Consider the following 26,701-nt stretch of genomic DNA (forward strand, 5'->3'; position numbering starts at 1 on the left):
AAGTATAGTCTAATATAAAAATGTATGCTCATAATAATATATAGTTCATAAATAAGTAAATATAATATAAAGTAAGGTAGAACTCCTTTATATTGAGCTTGATGGATCTTCAATGATATGAGTATGTCATGAAGAAAGTTGGTGCTAGACAGGATCACATCAAAGACAGTTGTATGGCATAAAATTCAGCCCTCGAAAATATAGGCTTTAACATGCTAGACGAGTTGAAAATTCATAGAACCTTTTCCTAAGACAAGGTCCTTTACATTCGTGTGTGTAATTGTATCAAATCTATGCTTAAAAAGTTAGAAATATTATAGGTAAGTTCACTATTCTACCTTGGTATTTGTTTAACCTTTAAGCACAAGGTTACTCTAATTTCCTTAAACTTTTCCATTACTACGAGGGGAGTTAGCCTATCACACCTACTTTCCTAGACTTGAAAATGAAGTGGAGAAAACACCACATCTCCTAGCCTATTAAGTAGTATCATCCCGTGACTACTTTCATTCAGTCATATGATATTGTTCTAATTTATTCAAAGGGTTTACCAGGAAATGCAATGCAAAGAGGAGTGTCCCTCTACAATTTATGTCATAGTATTTATTCACAGTTAAAAATATCCAATAAACACAAGGGAGTTTATATTAATCATTTCATGCTTCCATATATTATTTAAAACATTAAGTTTATTCATAATAAGTCATGTAAGAGTTCTTTCATTAAAAAAAATTCTAACAATCTTAAGCATAGAAAACATACAATTTTGTATCAATTTATGCTCAAATAATCAAGTACTAAGGTTAATTCTATCAATCTCAATAGCCATATACATTCAATCAATCACATTTATAAAATATTTTTTCTCACCATTGGGAATCATGAATTTATTCCAAAAAAAATTCTTTAAACCAAACAAATATTATAGCAAAAATTTATTGATAACTAGAAATGAAAATGTTGAACTATGAACTCTACCTCCCCAAAACTTGAAGGATGCAGTGTCATCAATGCATGGAAACTAAACTAAACTACATGAAATGAAAATGCCAATGGAAATGGAGGTACATCACTTTGGTGGTGGTGATGTCTTTGTTCCCATGTGCTTCAGATGCTTCTTTTAGAGGGTTGCTTGGTCTCGACTATGGGTGGTGGTGGTGTTAGATTTTCCTCATCATACTCCACAACTTCCTCAGTGGGTGAGGTCCACATGTATCTAACAGTGCATTTAAAGTGTCACTTTATCCTTCGTGTTGGCTCTTGTTGTAGTGTTGGTGTAAGATCAAGAGTGATGTTGACAATTTCTTCATTATTACTCTCTACAGTGGTGGTTTCTTCTTAAGTCACTTGTGTAATTAGGCCTTGCATAGGGGCCTTTCCCTTATTTTTCTAGGAGGAAGGTCGACTGAAAGTGGCTTTAACGGGGGCAAGCATCTAAATTGTTACCTCTTTAAGAGATGGTACTTCCTTTGGTGGAGGCTGCTCCTTTGATGCTACAAGTAAGGACTTCGATAATTGAGGGAAGTCTATAAAAAAGTTTGGCAAAATCTCTTGGAAGTAGGAGTTCAACACCTCATCTCTCTTCTTAATATAAGTAAAAAAAATTGGAGGATGTTCTTTATCTCTTCTAGCTCCCCCTTTGCGTGTCAAGAAGAGGCCACAACTGAAGTTAGTTTTACTACAATAACTGTTTTCTCTCTACTATCAAGTGTTTCTGCTAGAGCGTCTTCAGAAAATCCTTTCAGGGCTTGGGATCATTTAAGGAGCCAAGCCTTGTTTCCATTGCACAATCTCATCAAAGAAGTCTTTATTAACCTCTTTCATCATATAAAAGGTTGTGATGAGGTTGGAGAAAATCAAAGGATTGGATTTTATGTTTCAGGAAACCATAAATTTCATCGATGATGATCATCCCAACATCGATTAACCTGCCCATCGTACTAAGGTGTAGCAAAGCATTTGTTGTAGCAAAATTGTGGTGTGGTGAGAAGTTGGCATCAAGCGTCTTTTCAATAAGTGATTGCACAGTTTGGCATTTGTCTTCAGGCTCTTCCTTTCCATCGTCATATTATTTATAACTAAAGATATATCATACTTTGATCCTGCAAAATAATATTCTTACAAAATTTCTTGATGCTTAAGAGAATCGACTTTATCAGTAAATATGGTGTGTTGGTCAACAGTATCCTTTATGCCATAAAACTTATTGACTATTAGAGCCATAAACTTTATCTATTCAGCCCCTACGAACACACTATATTGTGTTGGACTTGTTAAATGGGCGTAGAGCTTTCTTACCAATGATATAGAGATTAGGCCTGGATTTGTAACGAACTTCTTCCAATTTTCCTTATTGACCACATCCATAACTTTATTGTCAAAGCCATTCTCATCACCTGAAGGGAAGATTATCCCTTGATTGGAGGAAAACTTTATCTCCTTTATTAGTTAGAACTATTTCATGGTTGTCTCATCGAGGTAATTTTTGATCTGCACATTTTGAGGACCATTAAAACTACTAGCAGCTCCGATGATATTTTATAGTGTGGCATATTAAGGATGAAAATAAAAAACATTTTTGGGTAGGATTAGGTTTTTTTTAGTTGTTAAGAAGAAAAAGGATGGGGCGTGTAAGAGAAAGTGGAAATAAGGTGAAGACAAAAAGGGGTTTTGAGGAATAGAAACTAAAAAGTAATTAGGGGTTTTAATGGGGGTTGATGGTTGTAAGGCGTGGGAAAAAGAAGAGATGTGATGGGGAGTTAATGAAAAGTAAAAAGAATGAGAGATCGTAAAGGTGATATGATTGTGTGGGATTTTGAAAATTAAAAAGGATAAAATATCCCCTTTTTAGCTCTTTAATGTGGCCCAAAAGGGTTGGAAAGAAAAATGACATTTTTTTCAACTTTCTTCCTTATAATAAAGACAAAATCCTAAACCAAAATTGAAAATATCCTCTTTATTTTATACCATTACCCAACCTCCAGCTTAAAGAAAACGTTGGCATGAATTGATAAAAAAAATTAAAAATAAATAGTACGGAATAAATAACTAAAAGAAAAAAATAAAAAGAAATAAAATTATTTATGTACTCTGCAAAATAGAAAAATGTTGTACCAAAATAAGGAAAGGTAAATAGATTCAAACTCTCATGCATTATGGAGGAGTAAGGAGGACTTTTCACATAGTATAGGAGCATCATTGTAGGCCTTCAATCTTTGATCATTAACCTTTCAAGGTTCTTGACATCAATAGATCCATGAGGGTAAACCTTGTGCACTTGAAATGAGCTTGACCATCGTGATTTGAGCTTGCTAGGGAATAACATGAGCCTAAAGTCGTAAATGAGGACTTGTTGGCCTTCATGAAAATGTCATGGAGAAAGATACTTGCCATGCCACTTGTTTGTTTTCTCCTTATACAAATGTGCATTCTCATAAGCTTGCGCTCAAAATTCCTCCATCTCATTCAACTCCAATTATTTTCTTTCTCAAGCCAATTGGTGTCTAAATTGAGCTTTTTAATGACTCAATAGGCCTTGTTCTCTAACTTGATTGGTTGGTGACATGCATTGCCATAAAAAATCTTGAATAGGGATATTTTAAGAGGTGTCTTAAATGTTGTTTGATACGCCCATAAAGCTTCATCAAGCCTTGGAGACCAGTTTTTACTTTTGGGGTTAACCATATTTTCTAATATTTTCTTTATCTCTCGATTGGAGATCTCAGCTTGGCCATTGGTCTAGGGGTGGTATGTTATAGCAATTTTGTGTTTCAGCCCATATCTTTGCAATGCCTTGTCAATAAGCTTGTTTTCAAAGTGGGTTCTTTCATAATTTATGATGGCTCTAGGGGCTCCAAATCTTGTGAAAATGTTATAGTAAAGAAACTTTAAGACTATCTTGGAGTCATTTTTCGGTGTAGACACTGCCTCAATCATTTTAGACATGTAATCTATTACCAAAAGGATGTAAATATCACCAAATGATGAAAGGAAGAGTTACATGAAGTCTATTCCCTAGACATCGAAGAGTTCTACCTCCAAGATATTTTGCAATGGTATTTCATGTTTTGTGGAGATATTTCTCGTTCTTTGGCATCTATCATAAGCCTTGTAAAATTTTTGTGCATCCTTGAAGAGTTTGGTCCAATAGAATCTGGATTGAAGGATCTTTGCAACAGTCCTTGCTCCTCCAAAATGATTTCTAGTGTTTCATCACATTTATCCTTATTCTCTAGCCTATAAAGATGATCATCTACTTGGTTTTCATTTTGCTTTTTATCCTTAAACTCTAAGTCAAATTCTTGCAAGAGAAGTATCCACCTAATAAGTCTAGGTTTGACATCTTTTTTAGTCACTAAGTATTTAATGGTTGAATGATCAGTATGTACAATAACCTTAATATCTATCAAGTATGCCCTAACTTATCATATGCAGATACAACAACTACCAATTATTTCTCAGTGGTCGTGTAATTCATTTGTGCATATTTTGATGTACGACTAGCATAATATATAACATGAAAGATCTTATCTCGACCTTGCCCAAGTACCGCTCCCACTGCGTAGTCATTTGCATCACACACATAATCTTGAATGGTTAGTTCAATCGAGGGAACAACTATGGATGCTAACATAAGTTGATCCTTCAAATCCTTGAAGGAGTTGTAACAATTTTCATCAAACACGAAAGGTTGATTTTTTTGTATCAAAGTGCACAATGGCTTAGATATCTTGGAGAAGTCTTTTATGAATCTCCTTTATAAGCCTTCATGTCCCAAAAAGCTTTGAATGTCCTTCATTGTGTTGGGTAGACGTAGCTTCTTGATCACTTCAACCTTTACTTTATCCACCTCTATCCCTTTGTATGAGATCCTGTGGACTATAATGGTCCCTTCGACCACCATGAAATGACATTTCTCGCACTTTAGAACTAAGTCTACTTCTTCACATTTCTTAAGTACCTTTGGTAGATTGCCTAAGCATGAGTCGAAGCCATCTCTAGAGACGAAAAAGTCATCCATGAAGATCTCCAAAAACTCTTATACCATGTTTGAGTACACGACTAACATAAATATTTGAAAATTATATAGAGCATTGCAAAGTCCAAAGGTAAAGTCGTAAGTACCATAAGGGCACGCAAATGTTATCTTCTCTTGATCCTATAGAGCTATAGCAATCTGGTTGTACATATAATATCTACTGAGAAAGAAATAAAAGGATTTTCCCACCAATCGATCCAACATTTGATCGATAAATGAGAGATGAAAAAGGTCTTTATTAGTTGCCTTGTTAAGCATTCAATAGTCCATGAAATTCCTCCACCCCGTGACGGTTCTTGTAGGTAGGAGTTTATTGTCCTCATTGATCACCATGATCACGCCTTCTTTTTTTAGTGCACATTGTACTGAGTTAACCCATAAACTTTTTTTATTTGGTAGATAATTCCAACATCGAGCCATAATTGGGTCAAACCTTCTTTGGGGATTAATAAATATTTTGTGGTATTCATCAAGCAAAATTTTTTGCATACAAATAGTGGGGCTTATACTTAATTCAGCCATAGTCCAACCTAAAGCTTTTTTATGTTGGGCTAAAGCATTTATAAAGCTACGTTCTTTTTCAAGCTTAATACTATAAGATATTATCACATGCTAAGTTTCATTACAACCCAAATAAGTATATTTAAGGTGATATGGAAAAGGCTTTAATTCTAAATTAGGTGTATGCTCAAGTGAGGGTTTTGGAGGGATAAATTCAGCAAAATCTAGAGGTTAAATTACATGCCTAGTCTATCTATGAGTAAGCTAGCCTGATGCACCTCTATTGAGAATTCCTTGAGCTCCTCGTTTCCATCTTCATTGAGCTTCAAATAGTCCTCAATTTCCAAAAAATTATTTCAATAAAACTCTACAACTTTCTCTTCCACCATCAATTCCATGTCTTGAACACATTGACACTCATCGTGACCATCCACATATTTGAGGGTGTTGAACACATTGATGGTCACCCTCTGATTAGCCACTGTCATGGTGAGTTCACCCTTTTCACAGTCGATTGTATGTTGATTGGTGTCTAGAAATGGTCACCCCAAAATGAAGAGCGTAATATAATCAACTTCACAATTAGGGAAGACGAAGTCATCTTGGAAAACAAATTTATCCACATTCACTGTAATTTCTTCGATCTTTCCTTCAGGTGAGCATGAGTTGGTTGGCCAATTACAAATACAGTGGTCGGTCTCATATTTTCCACACCTAGCTTCATAAACATTGATTTGACCATTAAATTCACACTAAATCTAAGATGGCATAGAGCTCTTCCCAAATAATTTTCTCTTATAGAGTAGGGAATAATAAAGCTGTCAGGATCCTTTCTCTTTGGTGGTAGCTTGCTCAACACAATATAACACTCTTTTACTGCAGCAACAATTTCATATTTCTTAACTTTCCTTTTCTTAGTGACAATATCCTTGATAAACTTTTCATATGTGAACATTTGACCAATAGCTTCTAGAAATGGGACATTAATGTACAACTAGTCAAGGATATCTACAAATTTCTTAAACTGAAGGTCTTGATTATGCTTCTTCAATCTCTGAGGGAATGGTGGTGGGGAATTGACTTCTTTTTCTCAAGGTGGGGGTTTGACTTCTTCTTCTTCTGGTGGGGGTCTATATTTTATTGTAACAATATCATGTCTTTCATCAACATATTTACTTGTCGAGCCCTCATTCTTGTCCTTATCTAAAGTTATATCATCTTACAACTCAGGTTCTTCTTGCACCACTCATTCTTGTACTAGAATTCTCCTTGCTATGAGCCTTAGTGACTTCACTATCACTAGGTATGTTGCCTTGAGGTTGAACATGCAAATCTTGCACGATTCAACCCATTTGGGCATCTAAAGCTCTCAATGACGAACTATGAATTTAAAATAATGCCCTTGGCTTTGTAATAATTCTCTTTAGCCCTTAATAGATGTGGCATTGTCTTGAAATAGAACCTTCGTAGTCGTCATAAAGTCATTGAAAGTAGCTTCTAAGGAGTTAGTGTTTATGAAGATCTCGAACCTTTGTTATTATTTTACCATGGCATATTTTGTTGAAAATCTAAGGGTTTAGTCAGTTTTTGTTGTTGATTCGAGCTGCTTGCATTGTTTTCTCCTTGATTTCTCCATGAAAAATTAGGATGTTGACGTTATCCTAGGTTGTAAATGTTCAAGTAGGGATTGTTGTTGCTAATATTGAAGTTCCCCGTGTAGTTGATAGACTAATGGTTTTTAGGATATTCGCTGACATGGTGGATTCTATTATGAAGAAAACAATAAGAAATTTCAACCTTGACTTCTTTCACTTCATTAAGATGTTGAAGATTCTTCAACATGTTGGTGATGGTCGATAATTGAGTTGACACGGAATATTTAGTATCCAACTCAAGTGTTCCTTGAGCTTTCCTCTTACTTCCTAGCCTCGACGAAGGAAATTTGTAGTCATTGTTTGTTATCCTATCAAGGATATCAAATGCTTTTTCAAGAGACTTAAACATCAAAGTGCCATTTACTGAAGCATATAGCATCATCCTCGTTGGAGCATTTACACTATTATAAAACATAACAACTTGCGTCCAATCATGGAATCCATGATTCGTGCATTTATGAAGCATTCCCTTGTATCTATCCTAACACACAAACATAGAGTTGTCATCATCTTGACAAAAGGAAGCAATATCATTACTCAGTTAGATGTTCATGTTGGGTGGATTATACCAAAACAAAAAGCTCTTGCACAAGTCTGACCATGATTCCATCGAACTGGATGGAACTCCATCAACCATGTCTATCTCAATTTTGCGAAGAATATGAAAATAACTTTAGCTTCAACACATCCTCATGCACACCTTACTACTAAAATGAATCAAAAACTTCCAAAAATGCACAAATGTGTTGCCTTGCATATTCACGAGGCGCACCACCAAACTTTCCAATCCAGTTCAACATGTTGAACATCACCGATTTTAGCTTGAAATGGGCTACCTAAATCTTGGGAGCTACAATTCCAGGGTTGATATCATCCAAGATGGGAGCTAAATGATCTCTAATAACAAGAATAATCATAAGGCAACAAAATGCATCAAGCATTGATCATCAACCAAATTATTAAGTATATTCTCAATACAATTTTTAGGGGCATTGTCATCCCATAAATGAAGTGCCTTAGCACTGGTACGGAAGTGCCTTATCACTGGTACGTAAATGCCTTAGCACTGATATGGAAGTGTGTTAGTACTAATACTAAAGCGCCTTAGCATTAATGAGAATATATCAAGATATCTCACAAGCATATCAATTAACGATCATCATACATTGAGTATCTTAGGTGCCCTCACCATTTCTTGAGTATCAAAATAAGGCTTAAGCCTTATGTATTATTTCTTCATACGTTCTTATCACACAATCTTAGGGATTTCACTTTTAAGCTTAATAGAGTAGTCTTATCAGTTTTGAACCCCTCCCAAGCCTGTAACCAAACATAATGCCTTTTTCCCAATTTAATAAGAAGGTATTGGTGTTGATCATTTCACTATCGATATTGATCCCTCAGTATTGGTACCCTTCCTTGGTATCAGTACCAAAATTGGTAACTGGATTCTAATAGGCTTTGGAGTATTGATACCCTTAAGGGGATTATCGTTACTACTCTATTAGGGTACTGATATCATTCTAGGTATCGATACAAATTTTAAGTTTGACGTTTTGGGAATTTAATTCAGTATCGATACAACCCAAGTATCGATATCAAACTTGGTTGTTTAAATTTTGTAACATCACGATGGTATTGATACCCTATCCTTGGTATTGATACTAAATAACATGATTGATACCCTAAGAACAGTGTATTGATACTAATAACCAAAATCCCTTTATTTTAGAAATTTAAACTAACAATATCGGTACTATTCATCTAGTACCAATACCCTAAACCCAAAAGTCTTTCTTTTCTCATAAGAAAGTCATCTCTCTCTTACCGGAAGCCCATTTAAGGCCCTCAAATGTTATTTAAAGCTTATGAGAGATTAAGGGGATCATAATAAGTCATTTTTATACATGAGAAACACCAAAATACCCTTATTTCCCTTATCAACACAAATACCCCAAGATGCACACATACACTCATACAAGTAAGGAAATCATATACAATGATCTACAAGTGGTAGAGATGAGTTAGGAGTGTATTACATTGATTCTAGCTGCTGGGAAACAGCTCAAATCACCAAGCTCAAGTTTTTCCTTATTCTTGTTCTTAGTTCTCTCTCTAACCTCTCTCATTAATCAAAAGCAATAAAACAAATTATTAACTTACTAAAAGGCTTAAGGAGAGTAGAAACTTGATTTGTAACTCTGTGGAATAGATTATGAACATCCTAAGGTTCTAAAACCAAAACATATTTAAAACTCCATGTTGAGCGTGTGAGTGTACAATAAATTGATACGTAAACTGTACAAGTATACACATCAAACAAGTAATAAAGTGACGAGTGGGTATCGTATCCATATGGATTGGAGGGAAATTAAGTAAAGAATATGCACCCTAAATATAAACAATTAGTATATATAATGGTATAAACAATTGATGTGAATGTTGTGGAAAAATATTAAAATGTGTGAAATACTGTAACAAAAAAGTAAGTACAGTAATCTTGTAGAAAAATTATGTTTGATAAATGGGTGCACAAGATAAGACAACGAAACAACCTCACACGTGTGAAACTCTCAGGAAAGATAAAAGATTGGGTCTATCTTGAAATCTTATCTCTTGCGCTCAATAATTTTTCAACATTTTTCAATTAATACGATGATCGACAAAGTTCTCTAAGTTATTTCTAGGCTATCTCTAGTAAGAAACCCAATAATGAAAATGCTAAAGAAAAACCTCTTAGGTGAATCCTAGCAAGTACTATCGATTAAACTCTACTTCTTTTAGTCGTTGAAACACTATCCATATCCCTAAGGTAAGTTAGGATTTTGCTTCCCAACTCAACCCCGTTATTTATGAAGATCTAAGCTTAACTCTCTCGAAATCAAGCATTAAACATAGATAAAGGCTATCTTTTGAAAGTTCTTACAAATCAAAGTTATAAAATAGTGAACAGAACATGTATATAAACTGGAAATGTTACAAGATCATTAAAAACAAAATATAATCATCCAAGATAAACCCTAGCCAACTTAAGATAGTTAATGGTTAGGTAAATAATATCTATAATCATTTGTTTCATACAACCCATATCCAAAAATTTGAAGAAAATAAAGAGCCACGAATGGAAGAAGAAGACTCCCAACCCGTGAGATGTCATAAATTGTCGTGAACTACCCCAAGCGTTGTTGTTTTTCTCAAAGTCCAGTAAGATTTATCTCATTGAATCTCCGACAATGAAGGTCACCACGATGAAGAAAAGAAGAATGAAGAGTGCTCACCTCTCTCTTTTCTCTTTCTTATCTCATACATTTAATCCTCTCAATAAATGTGGTGTCCTTATCTTTATATAGAAGAGGTTCCTAGGGTTTTGTACCCTTAATTCTTTGTGCCCTAAGGAAAAGATTCCCTTCACATGTGAGGCACAGCTGACAAAGAGTGTCACGAGTGAGTTGCAAAATATCTTCAGCTTTTGTTTTCTAGTGCATCCAGAAATGTCATCCTAAATGTTGCAGCATAAGTTTAGCCTCCAACAGTTCTCCTTAATTCACCTACACATCACCACACCAAAACAAACTCTTTCCCTCAAAGTTGCACCAATTTCATAACTAAATAAATTAAAGTAATCAATCACACTACATGTAAAAAAATGGGCTACATGTAATTATATGCGACTAAATGGGCTTTAAAAAGCCAATAACCCAAGTAAAAATGCATGAAATATACCATTTTTACGGGTTTAACACCCCTATATTGGCCACAATGGCTAAACCTTGAGATATTGGACTACAATTAAAGCTCTAGAGAAGAAGATTAAGAATATCACCTTTACAAATCCATACTAGGAGTGATAAACAATAAAGCTATCGCCTTTGACAACATAGAAGAGAAAGAGAGAAAAGATAAGAGAAAGAAGAAAAAGGAATGAATTCTCTTCCCAACGTATGACATTACCCATTTTAATAAGAATAAACCTTATTTTCAAATAAGGGTCTAATTATCATTTTAGTCATTCATCCTTTGATATCAAAATAAAAATGTCCCTTTTAACATCTTTTGGGCTTAACCCAATCCCAAATATGTGTTATACATAACTCATGTGTATCATAAGGACCTACCATAACACTCTAAGCCCAAGCAATTTACCCAAAACTACTAACTTGATTTTCAGGGTGTTACAACTCTCCCCTCTTTAAAAAAAGAATTTATTCCTCCAAATTTACCTGAACTAAATAAGTGTAGTTACTACAATTGCATGAATTTTTCTGTCTCCCAAGTCGCTTCCTCGACACTGTTATTCCTCCATAGAACTTTAAGTAACGAAATCCAATTTTTCCACAGTTTTTTAACCTTTCATGCCAAAATTCTCAATTTTTCCTTACCATAAGGCATGTTCGGAATTACTTTGATCTGTTCGAGCAAGATAGTTTGAGATAGATCAGAATGTAACCTCCTAAGCATAGACACATAGAATGCGTTGTGGATGCATTGCATCTCAGACGACAAAGCTAGATGGTAGGCTACTAGACAAAACCTCTTAAGTACCTCATAGTGTCCAATAAAATACGAGGTTAACTTTCCTTTATGATCAAACAAAAAAACCTTCCTCCAAGGCGACACCTTGAGAAACACTTTATCCCCCACAACAAACTCAATATACTTAAGCTTCCAATTTGCATAAGATCATTATCTGTTGAACACCTCTCTCAACCGACCTTTAATTAAATAAGCTTTTTATTCTACTTCTCAGGTCAATTTTGGCCCTACTAGCTTTCTCTCGCTAAGTTCTATCCAACATAAAGGAGTTCTACACTTATATACATGCAACTCCTCGTAAAAGGCCATCTGAATATTGATATGATAGTTGTTGTTATAAGTGAACTCGACTAATAGAAGATGTCTTCCTAACTTCCCACAATGTAAATAATGCAAAAACAAAGCATATCCTCAAAGAATTGAACCACTCGCTCATACTAACCATCCGTCTGTGGATGAAAGGTGATATTAAAGTACAATTACCAAGGCTTCGTGAAGTGATTTCTAAAGCCTTGAAGTGAAACACATATCTCTATCAGAAATAATTGTCTTAGGCAACCTATTGAGCCTCATAATATACTGAATATACAACTTATCTAAACTCTCAAGTGTTAAATCCATTTACACTAGAAGAAAATGAGCTGTCTTGGTTAACCGATCTACTATTACATAAACTGCATCATTTCTCTAACATGTCAAAGGCAAACTAGTCACGAAATCCATGATTACTCTATTCCATTTCCATTGTGATATATGAATGGGTTGAAGCAAATACGAAGGAACCTGGTGTTCCATCTTAACCTGCTAGCAAGCAAAACACTTAGACACAAATTCATATACTTCATTCTTCATGCCCAACCACCAATACAACTACTTGAGTTCTCGATACATCTTGTCACCCACTAGGTAGACTAAAAGTGGATTACAATGGTTCTTAAAAAGGTTTTTTGTTCAAAATTTCTTGATTGGCGGCACACATAATCGATCTCTAAAGTACAACTTGTCTTCATCCTTTAATTCAAAATCGAGTAACTCACTTTGGTGAACTCACACAACTCTAGACTTCAAGCTCCCATCGGTCCTTTGGAATTCTTTTACTTCCCAATCAACTTTGTTTCGACTCGTAACTTTGCTAACAATTCTCTATTTGAGGTTATACTCAATTGTACGAACATCACTTGTAGATCTAACATCGACTTACAACTCAAAGCGTCTGCTGCCACGTTAGCTTTACCTGAATGGTTGTCTATAAAACAGTCATAGTCCTTTAGAAGCTCAACCCAATGATGTTGTCTTAAGTTTAGTTACTTATGAGTAATAAAATACTTAAGGATTTTGTTGTCAATAAAGATGCAAAACTTCTATCCGAAGAGGTAGTGTCTCTAAATCTTTAAGGAAAAAACCATGATGGCAAGCTCTAAGTTGTGACTAAGATAGTTGCGCTCATGCGATTTGAGCTATCGGTATGCATAAGAAACTACCCTCCCTTCTTGCATAAGGATACACCCTAACTCATTTTTTAATGAAGCATCGTTAAACACGTTATTATCCTTGCCAGATTCTGGTTGAGTCAATACTTGTGCATGCGTCAAGATCTCTTTTAACTTCTTAAAGCTCGCTAATGCTTCTCATCCCACACAAAAGCTACATCCTTTTGATAAGCTCTATCATAGGGGTGACGATCATCGAGAATCCTTTGATAAATTAACGATAATATCTAGTTAACTTAGAAAGCTACGTACTTTGGATACATTTTGCAGTGGTTCTCACTCAACCACGGCCATCATTTTTTGTAGGTCTACTCGAATGTCGTCTGCAACTACCATATGACCCAAGAATGATACATCAGTTAATCAAAACTATTACTTATTAAACTTAGCAAACAACTATAATTTCTTGAGGGTTTGAAGTATGATACAGAGATTATGTTCATGATCCCCCTCTGACTATAAGTAGACCAAGTTTTTGTCTGTGAACGCTACCATGAACTGATCCAAGTAAAGGTAGAAGACTCATTTCATTATATCCATAAACATTATGGGTGCGTTAGCAAGCCCAAATGGCATCATCAGATATTCATAATGACCATATTGAGTCCTAAACATCGTCTTGGCTACAACGACCTCTTTAACCTTTAACTTATAATATCTTGATCTTAAGTATATCTTCAAGAATACCCTCTCTCCTCTAAGATGGACAAACAAATCGTCAATCCTTGGAGGTGTATATCAATTCTTAAACATCAGCTTGTTTAATTATCAATAGTTGATAGACAACCTCATCGACCCATCCTTTTTTCACAAATAACACCAGTGCTCTCCACAGTGAAATGGTTGGCCGAATAAAACCTCGGTCTAGCAACTCTTGAATCTGAGCCTTGAGTTCCTTTAACTCAGTTGGCATCATACAATAGAGAGTGATTTACACTAGAGACGATCCTACAACACCTTGATGTCAAATTCTAACTCGCGACTGACAGTAATCCTGGTAACTCCTCTGAAAACAACTGTAGTGTCCACCATGTGAGCTAGAGAACAAAGTATCAGTACTACTAACCAAAATCCCTTGATTTTGGTCTTTTAGACGAATTGTATATGTAATGTTCATCAAATACCCATACCTTAAACATAAAAAACTTTATTTTCTCATGAGAAAGTCATATCTCTCCTACCCAAAGCCCTCTGAAGGCCCTTAAATGTTATTTGATGCTTATGAGAGATTAAAGGGATCATAATAAGTCATTTTCAAGCATGAGAAACATAAAAACACCCTCATTTCCTTTATGGACACAAATACCCCAAAATGCACACATGCACTTATACAAGTAAGAAAATAACATACAATGATCTACAAGTGGTATAAGTGAGTTAGGAGTGTGTTACCTTGATCCTCGCTGATGGGAAACACCTCAAATTACTCAAACACAAGTTTTTTCTTATTCTTGTTCTTGAAACTCTCTCCAACCTCTCTCACTAATCCAAAACAATGAAACGAATTACTAACTTACTCAAGGGATTAAGGAGAGTAGAAACATGATTTCTAACTTTGAGGAACGAATTAAGAACATCCTAAGGTTCTAAAACCAAAATCTCTCTAAAATCTCCATCTTGACCGCCATGGCCCAACCTTGAGATGGGTTAGAATTGAAGCTCTAGGGGAGGAGATTAAGAATATTACCTTCACAAATTCGGACTAGGAGTGTTGAACAACAAATCTATCACCTTTGGCAACATACAAGAGGAAGAATAAGAGAGAAAAGAGAAGAGGAAGAAGACAAGGGAATTACTTCTCTTCCTAACGTGTGACCGCACCCATTTTAATGAGAGTCAACCTTATTTTCAAACAAGGATCTAATTTTCATTTTAGTCTTTCCTATTTTGATCTCAAAACAAAAATGTCATTTTTAACATCTTTTGGGCTCAACCCATGCCCAAATCCATGTCACACTTAATCCATTTGTTTCATAAGGACCTACCATAACACTCTAAGCCCAAACAATTTACTTGAAACTACTAACCCGATTTTCAGAGTATTACATAATTAAACTGCATTGGTTGACCTGAAGAGGTAATTGTTTATATGCGTGGCTTATTGATACTTATGTTTGTAATCACATATGACGATAAATTATTCAAATATTTGTGATTTCTTAACATAATTGCTTGGTGAGATCGGAAAAGCATTTCTAACATTATGTTGGTATGATTCTTTAACCTAATTGCTTAGTAAGATGGAATAATCATTTCTTATGTTATGGTTTGTAAAGCATGATTGCTTGGTAACATCAGACAATCGTTTCTCATGTCCTATGTTTCTATGGATACCATATAAATATTGTTTATGATGCTTAACATCATTGCTGGGTAGTAGAATATTGATATTAGCAGATGAAACTAAATCGATAAATTATTCAAATATTTGTGATTTCTTAACATAATTGCTTGGTGAGATCGGAAAAGCATTTCTAACATTATGTTGGTATGATTCTTTAACCTAATTGCTTAGTAAGATGGAATAATCATTTCTTATGTTGGTTTGTAAAGCATGATTGCTTGGTAACATCAGACAATCGTTTCTCATGTCCTATGTTTCTATGGATACCATATAAATATTGTTTATGATGCTTAACATCATTGCTGGTAGGTAAGAATATTGATATTAGCAGATGAAACTAAATAACTTAATGTTTATAAAATCATAGTCAGATTAGTTGTTGATTGAATACGTTCTTGAGTAGCGTAGAAAAGATGTTGGTTAGTATGATTCGTATAGTGCTATCATCCTAAGTAAAAGAACTCCTTAGTTGCCATGCAATTCTAATTCCACTACTTGAACTCTCAATTCATCACCTAAAGTGTTTCGCTAATTAAAATAAGGTAAAGTCAATATAAAAAAGGTTAAACAATTTTTTATTCAACTGTCTGCATTTCTATGATAATTTAAAATTATAATTATATTTTGAAACAAAAATGTAGCAGTTCATTTTGAGACAAAATTGGGTAAAGTATACAATTGAAGTTAGAACTGGTGAACACCAGGAGTGTTTATCGAGCGAATTGATAGTAAAAACTGATGAGCTTTAGAAGTTCTTATCAAGCGAATTGATCGAAGTGCTTATAAAGGAAATTGATCTTGAGTTAGACAATGATGGACTTATGCTTGTTAAAACTTTTATTACTCAACTCGACTCATTGCCTGTTAAACTCGTTAAAAATTTACTCAACTCATGCTCATTAAAAAACTTGTTACTCAACTCGCTGTTCATTAAACTAAATACTCGTTACTTGACTCGTTGCTCGTTAAGCTCGCTAGAAATTTTACCTTGTTATAAACTATAGATAAAATTTACTAATACTATATATAGCTTAATATAAACATAAATTAACAAAATTAACCAAAAAAATTATCAAAAGAGTGCATGAACCAATTTTGAAGTCAAAACTCCAAGATAAAAATCCACAAATGCACCAAACTAACATACTAAAACCAAAACAACAATCCAAAAATACGTCAAACTAACATATCAAAAACATTCTTGAAAAAAATTCAACAATATTCAATCCTAAGTAAATTAGCATCTATTCTCTCCATTCATTTTTGCTTGCAATCACCAAACTATTAAAAAATTATACAAGTTATATAAAAAATTAACGAGCTACTCACAAATTTATCAAGTTAAGTTGGACTTTGTTCGACTCAACTCGTTAAGGTCTCGAGTCGAGCACAAGTCGAGTCAAATAAACCCCATTCGAACATTTATAGAGTTTTGACCAAGTCAAATTTGAGCAACTCACGGTCTGCCCAACACACCCCTAGTGAGTACATAACTTCAAGGATGGAATCTCAAAACAGAATCTCTGAAATCGGCAGCAACGACTAAACTGTGAACTGCTAGTCATTTTATTTAAGTCTTTCAAGAAATCACTCCATAGTTTGAATCTATCCAAATCCATAGAATTAATGTACATGCCCCAGCAAACAAAATCGGGTAAGGCCAATTTATTCGTCATCATAGCCATCCCAATTATGGGTTTGAATTAGGCAGTAAATTATAACCAGCTCACACTTTAATTCGACCACACAGACGCCAGTGAGCTCCGGTATGAAAGAGAGATTTCTCGAATACCCAGATGGACCGGACAAGAACCTGCGTATCACAGGAGCAAGGTTTATGTGCAAAGTTCAAAGCAGAGGATGCCACATATAATCATGGTATCAGTTGTGATTCGATACACCAATGCGTACAGAGTAGTATACCATCTAAGTGCGACCCGACTTTACATGTTCCACAGTTGTTTTTTCAACATAATATAACATTTTCAAATAGGTTAATTCCGGAATCTCCAAGTATCCAAACCAATCTAAAATAGATTCTTAAGCAATTCGACAGGAAACAATCAAGCATTCAGATCATATCAAACACAATGAAAAATACCTCCTTATTTTTATCCCCAGCAACAACAGCACCTTTTGAATCATATGCTTCGAATTTCTGCCGAAACAAAGGAGACATAATCGATATCAATCCATGATTATACTTTTACCAATTAGATGATATTAATAAGTGGTCTTCAACAATTGTTGCGGAAGAATCAATAACAAAGGATAATATTTCATCCGATAAACAACAAAAGACATGGCTGCAATATTGCATTTGCATCATATCAAGGATGGATATATTCGAAGTATGGGTCGACCATATCATGAATTAAATACGTTACCGATATCTAATTTGCATGCATGTAGGCATACAAAGTAGGGGAAGTTGATGTATAATCAGTTATACCTCTTTAGTCAGGAACTCGAGAGTAAGTTGAATAAATGCTTTATTAAGGTCGTTCTTATCAACACCAATCTGTAACCACCAGAAGGCATGACATAAGTTAAAATAAAGAAAAGATGACACCAGTAATTAATTAAGATTAGGGTTTTAATCTGCATTTTTCCATCATTATGATAAAAAAAAGGAAATACCATACACTATATTACAATCATATATAAAGGGTTTGATTCCGCTAGGAGTCCAAATAAAATACGGGGATGAAGTTGGGCACAAACCATTCGGGCTCGCAAAGTTCGTATTTTAACAACAGGTTCAACCAACTCCCAGTAAAGGTTGCTCCATATAGATTCCTTAATTTCATTTTTGAGTGCCTATCATAAGTCAAACACGAAACATGCAAGTATGAATAGGAAAGCAAGGTGCTGCTAGTAGCTTAACCAACCCAAAAGAATAAAATTAAATAAAATTTTTTAAAGGAAAGAATGATTGCATGTAGTAGAGACGTACAGAGAACATATTCTCTGTAACAACTTTTCGTAATGATGTCTTGTCACCATTTGCTATTAGAGTGTTCATCTGTGGGAAATGAAAAGCAGTTCCATCAATGGAATTTTACAAGCAATAGCACAAGAACATATATATACATATTTTAGATAAAAAGAAGAAGCTAAGTTGCTCATGTTTTCCAGAACATCATGTCCAGGAGCAATGATAGTTAAAAACGAAGTTCGAACCCTATTGCACAAATTTAAAAGAGTGAACAAATAAAATTCAGGACATTTTCAATCTGCATACCTCTTTATATAGTTGTACGGCCTCCTTATAGAAATGATTTTTTGAGTATCCAGATTTCCTCAACTTAGCAATGGCATAGGCACTCTTTAGCTGCAAACAAGAAACTGGAATGTAACTAGACAATGATGCAGTGGATCTCAATAATTCTTTATCTTAAATTCTACATTACACTTTGCATATGCCAGCTTCTCATTATCACTATTCCGTCTTTACGATATTAACAGGGAAAGGAGAAGGGAGATCATTCAGATGAACAATATACTATTGCCTATAGCATGCAAGACGGTTATGTCATCATAAAGCAAGGTGTTCTAACATTATACATTTGTGTTAGAACAAATAAATAGCATAAAGCATGCAACACGGTTACCTCAGACTTGATATCCTCTTTTGTTCTTGTCCAACCAGTTCTCGTGAAATACCTGACACACAACAGATCAGAAAACAGCCAACGTAAAAGGCATATTGGTGATCTGTTTGCGGAAGCAAGTTTAAAAGGCTATGTACTACAAGCAACTCCGGTGAGAATGAACCGAGCAATTTTCTAAACTTCAACATTAACTGTACGTGTTGCAACTTGAAGTTGGACCAGTTCTCCCTCACTTGATAGAAACTTCAATTTTACTTTCACAGATGACATTAAACCTTCATACTGGCAAGGGATACATCAACCAAAACATTTTAGAATTTTAGTTGGATCTGATTCTTGAAATTTATAACCTTGTCCTCAAATAGCTATGTCCGGAAAAGACAACTTCCCAATTCATTTTTGAGAATTTTTATCGGCAACTCTCCAATATTGATCCCACTCGACAAAAGCAGCTTGAATATAATGCAACAGGTGCTTTTAGGAGAATTCTTTTTAAATGTAGTCTAATAACAACTTCCTGAAAGTCAGACAAACCTCTTCCAAAATGGGATCCATTCGCGAGGTGCATAAGGCTCATAGACAAATCCAGGGCTAGTCATAGAAATTTGAGCTCCCTGAAATTGCAAACGATGCAAGGATAGGTTTAAATTAATTTGTAAGCCTGATCATAGAATAATATAACACCATTATAAGTTCCCTTCATCTATGGTCCAACTAAGAACAAATCCAAATACACATTTATGTAATAAAAAATGCATGATAATGGAGAGCCATGAAGGAAACAATTATAATTCCAAATCTGAGCTGAAATGAATAAATATAGAATATGGCCAGTTTTGGTGTTTCATACCACTTTTCGTACTTGTGCGGTTGCTTGTGTTGATAAAGACTTTTTGTCATTCAAAAAGATCAACAATTCAGCAGTCTATAAAAAAAGTTGACACATTAAAAGTAATAGCAATCTAACAACAAGAATTCCGATAAAAACGAAAAATTAAATAACTTCTGAATTTCATACTTCAGAATGTTACCATGGTAGAATGAAGTGTCATAGTGTTTCTACAAGTCCAAGGAAAAGCCTTATTCTCTGTCTTATATAAGCAAGAATTTACACCTTGGCCGTAGGATTGAGGTACTGAGAACAATGAAATCATGTAAATTTATGATATAAAAAGAATCACTTTTTTGGGCGTATATAAGATTCACTAAGTTAATCCGATCACGTTGAAATTGACAAAACGAATAATTCTTACCATTTGAATTCCCACTGGAATTGCTTCTTAAGCTTCTGTTCCAGAAAAAAAATCAAAGCTTTAATATATAAAAAAAGAGATTAGAAAATGTATTTTCTTCTATTTCCTATCCTATTTCCTTCATTTTCCAAGTAACCAAACATTCATTTTGTAATTTCTCAAAAATGTAAGACAAACCCATATATCTAAAGATGGAGTTTTTTTATTTAAATAGAAAAAAAATCAAAGCTTTAACATGATCAAAGAAAAAAAAGAGACTAGAAAACGTATATTCTTCTATTTTCTATCCTATTTCCTTCATTTTCCGTGTAACCAAACATTGCATTTTGTAATTTCTAAACAAAGTAAACAACCCCATATGTCTAGAAATGGAGTTTCCTTTCTAAAATAGAAAAAAATCAAAACAATTTTTAAAAAAGCTAGAAACAAAAAATCTATAAATTTTTTAAGGACCCAAAGTGGTAAATTCGTATAAGTAAATGAGAACTTACAGGAATGAAGAAGATTGATGAGGTTCAAGGGTTTGATAAAGGGAACGAATAGTGTTGAATCTCCTCATAAGAGCCATCCTTTTTGGGTTCAAAATCGAACTTCAAAACTTGAAATGATCTTGATTTGATTTTTGATGATGAGAGAAAGCAGAGAGGTTTTGGTTTACGGTTCTTCAAGGGTTTAAAGAGAGGGTATATGGTATACTACATGATGTATTTAAGATATACGATGCTCACATTTATGGGTTTAATGGGCCATAATGGGGCCTATGATTGTAATTTAAATTTTGTTTTTTAAAATTTTCAATAGATATAAAAGAAACTTGTGTTGGAAAATTTATTTATGTTAATTATCTCATTCATACATTAAGTATATCAAATTCTCAGTTTCATACGTAATATTTAAAAATTCTCATTTTCATACATGATGTTTAATTTAAATTCTACATGATGTATTTAAGATATACGATGCTCACATTTATGGGTTTAATGGGCCATAATGGGGCCTATGATTGTAATTTATATTTTGTTTTTTAAAATTTTCAATAGATATAAAAGAAACTTGTGGTGGAAAATTTATTTCGGTTAATTATCTCATTCATACATTAAGTATACCAAATTCTCAGTTTCATACGTAATGCTTAAAAATTCTCATTTTCATACATGATGTTTTATACCGTTAACAGATTCACCTATTTCCGTCACGGAAGGTGACGTAGAACCCTAAACAAAATACCATGTGAAACTTCAAAAATGGGAGATGGGAATGTCACGTGGCACCCATTTAAAATGCCACGTCACCTTCCGTGACGGAAATGGGTTAACAGTAGAAAACATCATGTATGAAATCCAGAATTTTATGAAACAGTTAACGGTAGAAAACATCATGTATGAAATCGATAATTTTCAAATATTATGTATGAAACAGAGAATTGGGTATAGTTCATGTATGAATGAGGTACTTAACCCAATTTATTTTATGCACTTAATTTAAGCTTTTGGCTTGACGGTCGAGTTTGTTACAGATTCGTGGTTTGTGTTAGTTCCGACGTGATCAGTTTTTCTAGGATCCGAAGTGCGATTTCTATAATTCCACAGTGAATCGGTTTTTTATTAATGACCTTTTTGAGTGTCCTTACAGATTTGTTTAGGGTCGTTATGTTTGTTTCACCTGGAGTTAGGGCTTTGGTAGGTTTCTATCTATGCACAATGCAATGTTTGATAGGTTAGGTTTGTTTTTTATTATGTTATATTTATCGTGGTTGTAAATGTAATAAATGTTATTACAGTCATTATGGGTATTATAAAACTAATTTTTTATATTTGCACAACCTATTATAAAATATAATAATTACAATGATAATTATAAAAAAAAATAATTATCTTTAGTGTGTTTTCTAATACATATAAACATTTATTAATAAAAGAACATAATTTTTACAACCATTAATTATTCTTATATTTGTTTACAAATTTCTTAAGAATATTTATATTAAATCATAAAAGAGTAAATAAACAGAAAATATTAAACATTCATCATATTTAATAAGTCTGTAAGTTTCTATAATTTAAAATAATTAAAAGTCATGCATAAAAAAGGTCATCAATATTTGAAATCCTCATAAATCATACATTCAATACTTGAATCTTTGTTCAAAATTTGAAGCCCTCATAATATTTAATTTTTTTTTTTTTTTTGCAAAAGTGAGATGAAAGAGACGAATAAACAGTTGTTGCTGATGATGGTGAAAATTAAGACAAACCTCTCAAGAATGAAGAAAAAATGAATAACAATGAAAGAAAATAAAAAAAAAGAAATAAAATGAACAAAAGAAAAACAAATAAAAATAGTGAGAGAATGGAGGAGCGATAGATGATGTAAAGCGGAGAAAATGAAATAGAACCAAAACCTTAAAAAATATATATACATATGATGCAGTTTTTGTAACTATTTTCAAATATTATTATGTAATTATACCATACCGGAGTGTATCATATACTTTTTTACTCTAACTTGATTTCAACATGAACCTAAAATCCTCTCACATATAAACTAACCTAACTCAGACTTGATTATTCTTTTTTAAAAATTAACCCTTATAATATCATGTCAAAATCCATCGAACTGGAGTTAAATACACAACCTTAACTAGAAGTGTCTATGCTCTTAATTACATGCATTAATTGCTCTATCTTGCTTAATGGGTAAAATAATAAGTTTCATTCGAATATGTATGATGAACAACATTTATAGTTGGAAATATTGGAGTAAAATCCATATTTGTGAGCACATATGTTATAACACCTATATCCTGTATACATTTCCGTACACGATATACAGAGGTCACATTACTTTTAAAACATTTTGTTATTTGAAAACCCGTAACATTTTGTTTCAATTTTAACAATCACAAAGTTTTATATTCATAGAAGCAAAATACAAAATCTATCACTTTAAATACATTACAAAATATTTATTATATTTTAATTACATGCCAACTAAGTTTTCAAAATGAATAAGATTGTTCCAATGTTACTGACGAGTCAACCTTTAATTGATGAAAGTTGTTATTGCTGCACTCCTTACTCGGCAAAACCTTGATTTTTCCCTACGCGTGAAATCAACACACGTTAAGTATTTACTTAGTGAGACATAATACTGCAAAGATATCACAATTTACACATAAGTATCTTATGAATATTGAATGATGATTTAAATAGCATAATCCATAAGGACCAGGTAAGCCCTTATTAGTTAAACCATAATTCTTTTATAAAATCATCAAAATTATTCTTAGTAGGTCCAACATACCTATCCTTCAGTATATTTTCCCCATTATTCTTTATTTTCTCTGTGTACATTAAATGAGAAAGTATTATACATGTATTGCACCAAAGTGCCAATTGATCATGTATCTTTTATAATCATCATGGACGACACCTTAAATACTGGTAATACGCCATTTTGTATTTTCATTTGGGACATCCTTTCATGCCCATTATGTACTATTTACGTTTTCCTTTATTGCATCCAATCATATCAATTATGTATTATTGTACATTATATATATATATATACAACATTCTTTCATACCACTTATGCATTGTTTATATCAAAATGCAATATAATTCCTTTAGTCTTTTACCCAAAGGCATTTAGCCTTTCATCTAACTTGCATGATTGACACCTTTCTGCCAAATGCACAGCTACGCTATTAATCTTTTACTCAAAAGTATTTAACCTTTCATCTAACTAGCATAATTGAAACCTTTCTGTCAAATGCACAGCTAGGCCATTAATCTTTTACTCAAAGGTATTTAACCTTTCATCTAACTGACATAATTAACACCTTTCTGTCAAATGAACAACTAGGCCATTAATCTTTTACTCAAAGATATTTAACCTTTCATCTAACTGGCATAATTGACAACTTTCTGTCAAATGCACAGCTAGACCATTAATCTTTTACTCAAAGGTATTTAACTTTTCATCTAACTGGCATAATTGACACCTTTCTGTCAAATGCACAGTTAGGCCATTAGTCTTTTACTTTAGAATAGTTTCTACTCTAATAATTGTTTATAATGTCAATTAACTCTCTCAACTCATTATAAACTCTATAGTTTGAACATGTAGTGCCAATTACAATAATTTCACAAACTTATTATTTACGTAGGTGGCACACACATTACCAATAATTTCATAAACTTATAACATAAGTATAGCATAAAAATTCTAATATCGATTAGCTTTTTTTAATTTATTATAAACCTTATACATTTGCACCCTTAGTGCTAACATGGTAATTTACCAACTTCCTATTCATGTTCATTTATTAAGATGCACATGTAGTGCATATACGGTAGTTTACCAATTCATGATGAATTCTGTGGGTTGCACACATCGTGGCTGTACGATTATTCATCAATTAATGATGAATTTTGTTGATTTGCACACATAGTGCTTGTAGTACACATAGTACTGATATACCATTGCAACATATATTTTTAACAATATTTATTTATAACTCTTAATGTACATAATAAATGCACTCACTTGGATTGCATCGCTATTATATCTAAAATGCAAAGTTGATTTCTCAGTTACTTTGCCTTTGCCTTTTGTTTTACTTGACTCGGGAGCTTGGTTCCGATCTACTCAAGCATCCAATAAAGTCATGTACAATATCAATTGTTAGTATATTTTCTAATAGTGATATTTAAACATTACTCAAGAGTACATATTATTATATTTTCTATAATAATCTTAGCTTATCTTAACATTTCTGGCTCAATAATATCGATACCCGTACCATGGTATCGATACTATTATACTATGGTACCGATACCATTTCTGCATTCTGTTAACAATGGTATTGATACCATCCTCATAGTATCGATACCCCTCTTGGTATTGATACCACTTGAATCGGCATGGATACTAATCAGCGAATTCTACTTTTTTTAAGCCTATAGTATCGGTACTGTTCTACCATTACCGATACCATTACGCAGAGTTTACATTTTTCAGCCCGAAACTTACCCAAATTTGGTCAAATTTCCTTATGTTTACCCCCAACAATACTATTAAACTCTTCTCTACTTATCCCTATTAACTTTCCTTTATTTGGCTTCTTAAAACATCTAAAATCCCTCAAGCTCACTTGAATCTTAGAATCACACCATATTTTCTAACTTATTTTTAAACTTATCCAATTCTTCTAATCTCTTATTTACTTCATTGACAAGTCAAATCTACTAGTAAACATCAATAAACACTAATATCATAACATATCATTTCAAAACCCATTTCCTTAAATCTCCCATATTTCATCCATATTTTAGGTTTACTCATATTTAATCCTTCCTTAAGCCTCTATAATATTCAATGCTTGAAAAACCAACCAAAATTGGAAGAAGAAACTATCTAAATAAAATCTCACATTTGCTTTGGAGGAGAGCTTGTTCCACGGGGAAAAGAAGAAAATAGAAATAGCTTTTTGGCTAACTTCATTCCCCTTTCCCTTACTTTAATATCTTATTAAAGAAAATAAATTTAAAATTCATTTTACTTTAAAGGGCCAAAATGCCCTCTTTATTCATCTATAGATACAATTTAGTCTAACACTATTCTAAATCATTTCCTCATCTTTTACCATTTATTAAAATAAATCTTCAAATTTTAAATATGTTCAATACAACCCTTGACCTAATATTTTGGGTATTACATATGTATAATGTACAATGTTATTATGAAGTACGACACAAAATTAAGTGAACATTTATGTTACATGTGTTATATGTATTAAAGTGTCATGAAATCAAAGTGTAGATATCGTAAGTTGTATTTATAATTTGATGAGAGTCAGAATTGTAAATACTTAAAAGATTGAGTTAATATTCAATCTATACAAAGAGGTAGTGGTCCCTAAGAAATAGGTTAACTTATATTACTCTTATCAACGTTAGAGAGTTTTTAAGGTAAGAGAAAACCTATTTTCTCGAAAGATCACAACCAAAGAAAGACTCAAAGATTTCAACCTATCAATTAATTCAGGTACTCCTCCCCAAATCTAGTATTTTATTCTTGTGATTTGACATGATTAGATCCTATTTGTTATAATATTTATTATGATTTAGTTCTAACAAGTAGTATCGTAGTATATCATGTTGAATCATTAAGAATGAGTTAATTTTTTTGATTGATTCATTTATTTGAATTTTATATCTTAATTCTAAGATTAAATTAAGATCAATATTGAAACATATGTTTCAATTTTTA

General features: G+C 33.2%; 1 protein-coding gene across 1 annotated transcript; it reads right to left on the bottom strand.

Annotated features, from left to right (window-relative positions):
* Positions 1–17,083: 17,083 nt before the first annotated feature.
* On the bottom strand, positions 17,084–21,091 carry LOC120144558 (39S ribosomal protein L45, mitochondrial-like). Its single transcript, XM_039158599.1, has 12 exons — positions 20,920–21,091; positions 20,429–20,463; positions 20,207–20,310; positions 20,026–20,100; positions 19,710–19,789; positions 19,176–19,227; positions 18,806–18,895; positions 18,518–18,586; positions 18,286–18,381; positions 18,014–18,082; positions 17,663–17,719; positions 17,084–17,374 (listed from the first exon to the last, which is right to left on the bottom strand). Exons 1-12 carry the CDS (start codon positions 20,994–20,996, stop codon positions 17,288–17,290), a joined length of 891 nt encoding a protein of 296 aa, XP_039014530.1. The 5' UTR covers positions 20,997–21,091; the 3' UTR covers positions 17,084–17,287.
* Positions 21,092–26,701: the final 5,610 nt, after the last annotated feature.

This window comes from Hibiscus syriacus, unplaced genomic scaffold (genome assembly GCF_006381635.1).
Source record: "Hibiscus syriacus cultivar Baekdansim isolate YM2019G1 unplaced genomic scaffold, ASM638163v2 tig00110890_pilon, whole genome shotgun sequence".
In the NCBI taxonomy this organism is placed as follows: Eukaryota; Viridiplantae; Streptophyta; class Magnoliopsida; order Malvales; family Malvaceae; genus Hibiscus; species Hibiscus syriacus.